The 6,222-nt window shown below is 36.3% G+C and overlaps 2 protein-coding genes across 7 annotated transcripts in view; one reads left to right on the top strand and one right to left on the bottom strand.

Moving 5' to 3' along the window:
- The first annotated feature begins 672 nt into the window (after nucleotides 1-672).
- Nucleotides 673-6,222, top strand: part of LOC106868689 (sideroflexin-2) — a 35,612-nt gene continuing 30,062 nt past the window's right edge. Inside the window, exon 1 of one of the 2 annotated variants that reach the window (XM_014914076.2) lies at nucleotides 673-774. Coding sequence is in view for 1 of the 2 variants with exons in the window: in XM_052977756.1 (XP_052833716.1) it covers nucleotides 1,998-2,056 (59 nt within the window). In the remaining variant the exon portion in view is untranslated. Of the gene's footprint in view, nucleotides 775-1,713; nucleotides 2,057-6,222 lie in introns of those variants that run through there. The other variant, XM_052977756.1, reaches the window with a different exon arrangement.
- Nucleotides 5,179-6,222, bottom strand: part of LOC106868682 (1-acyl-sn-glycerol-3-phosphate acyltransferase delta) — a 120,616-nt gene continuing 119,572 nt past the window's right edge. For all 5 annotated transcript variants that reach the window (XM_052977738.1, XM_052977741.1, XM_052977747.1 and 2 more), the window contains one exon: nucleotides 5,179-5,191. The gene's annotated coding sequence lies outside the window, so the exon portion shown is untranslated. The remainder of the gene's footprint in view (nucleotides 5,192-6,222) is intronic.

Below are 6,222 nucleotides of genomic sequence, written 5' to 3'. Positions count from 1 at the left end.
CAGGACTTATTCTTTGTAAGCCTAGTACTTATTCTTTCGGTCTCGTTTGCCGAACCGCTAAGTTACGGGGACATAAACACACCAGCATCGGTTGTCAAACACAGACACACAAACATATATATACCTATATATACATATATACGACGGGCTTCTTTCAGTTTCCGTCTACCAAATCCACTCACAAGGCTTTGGTCGGCCCGAGGCTATAGTAGAAGACACTTGCCCAAGGTGCCACGCAGTGGGACTGAACCCGGAACCATGTGGTCGGTAAGCAAGCTACTTACCACACAGCCACTCCTACGCCTATGTATGTATGTATGTATGTATGTATGTAATGCAATGTAGTTTTCAATGTATGCCTGGTCTTGATACCCACTTTAATTCCATTCACATCAAGGATTCATTACTGGAATATAAATTATGTAAGACAAAGTTGACCTCAGTGATTTTGATATCATGGCTTGTGAACACACACACACGCATTTTTCTGTCCATGCATAAAGGTTTGTCTTCATGTGCGTAAGTATAAATTAAATATTTCCTAATATTGTAGAAGAAGGAGAAGATGGTTATTACAAGAAGAAAATAACAACGCGATTTATCTATTTCTCTCCATAATTGTCACAGCGCAGTGGATGAAGTTGTGAATCAGTCTAATTGACATGAAGCAACTTTAGATAAATGATGCTAAACGCGTGCGTATGTATCAGTCAATAGTAGCAGGGAGATAACTGTAGTGTTACTTTCAACAGTCAGCAGTCACCTTCAGGCACGGTAAGTGGGCTTTTCCTTTCTTGTACCTTGTTTTGGCCCATTCAACTTGTGTTCAGATACGATATATCTAAAACGACATAATCCAACGTGTCATTGGTTTTTTTTTTTTTTGTAAGACAATAGGAACCTTCGGCTAATCGTTGTCCAGCTCAGATCGAACAGCAGTTGGAGTAAGGACCACATTATTAGTTCAATGTCCGTTCACTTTATAAAAGACAGTAGGGTGTATGATTTGAGGGAGATTTGGATAGCTGGTCAAGCAATCACATTCAGGTTCCCTCTTTTGCTGGCTTTCTTTCTTCTACACACAGAAACACGCATACGTACAAACGTACACATACCTACATATATGTACATACCTACATATATGTACATACCTGTTCATGCGTACCTGAACATATATATTCACACATACGTACATTTGTTTATTGTATAGGTTCGTAAACCTTTGTACAGTCACTGGATAAAGAACTCGATACAATGATTGTGGTGTCTTGAGAAACCAGCAATCGGCAAAATTTCATTGTGAACATTTATTACTGATAATAATGTTTGGAATGTTGGCACAAGGCCAGCAAATTTGAGAGATTTGCCGGTACCTCAAGTACTTGACTGGTACCTTATTTTATTGATCTCTAAAGGATGAAAGACGAGTTGAGCTCCGTACGATTTGAACACAGAACATAAACCCCGGAAGAAATGCCGCTAAGCATTTTGTCCGCTGCGTATTAATGATAATAGTTTCAAATTTTGGCACACGGCTAGCAAATTTGGTGGCAGGGTTAGCCTCCAATATTTGGCTGGCACTTTAATAGCAACGCAATTTGTATGAAACCGTGCACGCACTCACATGCACTCACACTCACATGCACTCACACTCACATGCACTCACACACACACGTGTGTGTGTATGTGTGTATAATGTAAATTATCTTGTGATTAAATTGAAATATTTCAAATTTTGGCACAAGGCTAGCAGTTTTGAGCGGAAGGGCTAAGTCGGTAATCCTTTGGTATTAGACGACGTCATTCACCAACACAACCACTAGGATAAAAAAAAAAGAAGGCGAATAACATCGTCACTTAGGAAACCAGTACCGGAGGAGTACTTATTTTATCGACCCCAAAAAGATAAAAGGCAATGTCAACAGGTTTTGAACTCAGAACGTAACGAGCCGGAAGAAATACAGCAAAGTATTTCGTATGACGCAACCCACCCACGCATGCACGCGCGCACACACACGCACACACGAATGTACCCATACGTGTCTGTGTATATAAGGTAACTACTTTGCGTGTTTGAATTGAAATAGATACACTTATGATCACGTCCAATGTTGAAGACACGGTAATGCAATTAGCATAATTGGTCCGTGTGTCCTAATGTCTTTTATGTAGAATAATGTTTATTTCAGTTATGTTCCCTTTCACTGTTACACTTTATCTTTTGATTAATGCTTACCAACTTTTGAACATCGTAATTTATCAGAGATGAAACCTTACATAACCGGTATGCTCTAAATAATCTAACGGTGTGTTTTTAACTATTAGTATATTGGAATTATAAATACTAATACAAGTGAATGATCAACATGCACTGTTATAATCTCGTCTATTTTCTAAGATGGTCATAATGCGTGTTTCAGAGACCTAGTTATTTAAAGTGCTAAGCATGCATTCACATATTTTCCACACGTACCCGCACGCTGTCATAGGTTGGTGGGGGGGGGGTGTTCAATTCGCATGGATCCAATAGACATAAGCGCGGTGTGTGTGTAAACATAACGGTTGTAATCTACTTAGAACATCTAAACTAATAATTCCTGGCATTGGTATAAGTCTATAGATTTGGTGGGAAGATAAAAAGCGATGACATCGACCCTGTACTTCTACCGTAATAATGAAATGCAAAGTCGACACCAGGATTATTTGAATTTAGAACGGACACTGGCATAACTAAATAATATCACAAGACATTTACTTTACTGATTCTGTCAGCCAAAATTTGCAGGAGATTTACTTGAAGATAACAATATAGAAAGCACGCAACAAATGTGATCTATTTCTTCTTAATTGTATACAGACAACCACGAAACGATATCTCGATGTTTTGTGCAAACTATCCACAATCATGTATAGATACTAAAGAAAGTCCTGCTTATTGTTTCGTCACTAATTAAGACTAATTATATTAAAATTTTAGAGTTATTTCTTATTTCAACGTCGTTAAAAGAAATAAAACAGAAAATACAATAAAAACCCCAATGGGAGAGAAAGCGTGTCAAATAATATCGAAAGTTCATTAAATTGAAGGAAACCGTAACCTAGGAGACCCCCCCCCTTCTCTCTCTCTCACTCACACACATATGTTTGCATAATCTTACTTTTACAATTTCTCACTCACACACACGTTTGCATGATCTTACTTTTACGATCTCTCGCTCATACATAACATTTTATCTTGGCCGTTCTTTACCGTCTTTCTTTTCTGTTAGTTGCTTTTTATTGTTTTTGTGCTTCGTCACCCCCACCTTTCCATATTGCTCTATGCAACATTTCTCTCCCACCTCTTTCTCCGTCTCTCAAATTTATACCTACAGCTCACCATTCATATAATTAAAATCATTATTTGTCAATGTATTGTTATTATTATCCGATGTGTTAAATCCGAAATCTGTTATACAGAGGTTAACTGTACTTTAAATTTAGGTTACTACTAAAGCAGCGCGGACCCGAACGCGCAGTCGCGCGTCCGCGCTAGCTAGTCTTGAGTGGTCGATCCTAACCCTATCCCTATCCCTAACCCTAACCCTGTCCCTAACCCTAACCCTATCCCTAACCCTATCCCTAACCCGCGTGTTTAGGGTTACGGAAAAACAATATCAAACAACTGTAGGTTCTATGAGTTTGATATTGTTCAGAATTGAATTTGTTTTAATAAATTGATATCTCTATGTCAATTTCTCCGTTTTCTTTTTCTCATACATAAAGGATAATTTACCTCTATCCATCAATGCGAAACTAACATCTTTTGGTTTTTCACTGATACACTGGATATAACTTGGGAACTTGAATGCTTATATCCCTTTAAGAGGAATTTACATACATACATACATACATACATACATACATACATACATACATACATACATACATACATACATGCATGCATGCATGCATGCATGCATGCATACATACATACATACATACATACATAGAATGGAGTGACCGCATGTTATAACTGCATACTTTATTCCAACATATGTTTCGAAGAATTACAATTTATGCGATCCATAGGAATCGTCGATGTTAAAAATGTAAACTTCTCCTCAGGGAAATGTATGGGGATCATCTTAAACGTAAGAATAAATACATATAATTTATATATATATATATATAACTAGCAGAGATACTCTGCATTGCTTGGGATTAAAATGGTATAGTTTGTATATAATATGTTACGGGTATGTTGAAACAGGTGATATGGGAAAGTGCAGCATTGACAGCAAAACATTAGTGAAGTAAATGATGGGCTAATTTGACTAAGCAATATGCTATGTGTCTGTTTGGAGTATTTCAGGCCCTAACCTGTCATGGAAAATTGTGGGGTGGCGAGTTATGTGATTTTTGAACATACCAAAAAGCTGTCAGTGGATATACTCTCTTTTGCAGCAGTTGGCACTGTGTCTAACACGACCCATCATCTGAAATTTTGACACCTCCTTTGGGTTTGTTGTTCTACAAGACTCATAAAGTAAATTTGGAGGAAATGTGGTTGTTTATTTGTGGGTAACAGGGAACCAATGAAGTGATAGACTTGCCCTTGAACTTTGACGTTGGTGTGAATTCATGTTTAACTATCTTCTTAGATGCAGTAAACGATGTCATTTGAAATGCAGAGTTGTAGTGTCTGATATTGTTCAGAAAATCCTTTGACTGGATGGAAGTGCCTTCTAGAAGATGTATAAGAGGTGGAGAAAGAGCTGGTAGTACTGGCAATGTTACTTGACCGCCTGAACAGCACATACCATTTGTTTCATTTGAAAATTTTAAACCTCTACAGAAATGACAATTTGTGTTTAGCTTACCAATTTGGACAGAGTTATCATTTTGATAAGAATGGGATGGATCATATATAAAAACAGCTTCAGGAGTTGTGAAGAACAAATTTGTACATAGTCAGTTTCTGAGAGCTATTCTATTGGACCTCTTATCTAATCATTAAAACATTGATTCAATGATCCAGCATTAAGTACTGCAGCATGCATTTGCTGATCTTGGGAGTCTCATCTCCCTTCTCTCTTGAGACTCCATCCGACATGCTGCAGCATGCCTTTGTTGATCTTGAGAAAATCTCATCTTGCTTCTCTCTTCAGACTCTTGCCTTCAGTTTTCTACAATCCTCCTTGCTTTATACTTGTTTCTGGAGAAATCACGTTTTTTTCTTTGGTGGCATATTTTTTTCAATATTGTAAACAAAAAATTATGAACATAGAAAGAAATTATACATTAATCCCTATTTTTGTAAGCAGTTGTATATAGTATGTTTTTATTTTTGTATGCAGTATAAATTAACCAAATACAAGCACATGTATGAACTGCTAATTTAACGGTAAATACCACAATAATTATTATAGATAAATTTCTTAATATATATATATATTAAGCACATGTATTAAATGTTAATTTAAGGATAAATATGTAACTGTAAATACCTTGCAACTGCTGCAATAATTATTAACTGGTAATTAAATGGTAAATGTGTATTTTTATATACCTTGGACCTGCCACCTCATTATTTTTTGTCAAGAGTTTCACCTCCAGCCATTCATTATGTCAGTGAACACATACTCTGACACACCATTCTGCTGTGGTGGCCGGAAAGTTGCTGATGTATAATGTTGTTCATATTAAGATGTAAATTATTCATTTATTTCAAGTATAATAGAAATAAGATGATCTTAATGTTATCACATTAGAATTAAAAGTGAAAGAATGAAAGTGAAACAATATTATAGCCTTATCACATTATAGATGATAAGCAACTCTCTTTATTATAGTACAGATGTGATTAATTTGGCAAAACATTATTTTCATTATTGAAACATCGTCACTCCTGTAATGCAACACTGTAATTTTGGTTGAAATTGAAAGTGTGAAACTATTTTCAGTTTCTAATGAAACCTGGTCATTGTAGAGTAGTGTCTTTCAAATAACTATAGTTGGTTGTTGAGATTACATAGAATACATGTAAATGAAAATAGTTTTCGATCTGTAGAAAAGACGTAGGTAGAAACTCCATAAGATGTACCCAGTGTAAGCTATGGACACATAAGAGGTGTAGCAATATCAAAGGAAGGTTAACTAGCAAGATAGTTTTTGTATGTGGCAGATGCTCAGGAGCAATAAACACTGAAAATGTGCAGAAAACAACCTTTGCCACACTCC

The sequence above is a fragment of the Octopus bimaculoides genome, chromosome 2 (genome assembly GCF_001194135.2).
Source record: "Octopus bimaculoides isolate UCB-OBI-ISO-001 chromosome 2, ASM119413v2, whole genome shotgun sequence".
NCBI classification, from domain to species: domain Eukaryota; kingdom Metazoa; phylum Mollusca; class Cephalopoda; order Octopoda; family Octopodidae; genus Octopus; species Octopus bimaculoides.
This window is presented reverse-complemented; position numbering and strand designations above follow the sequence as displayed.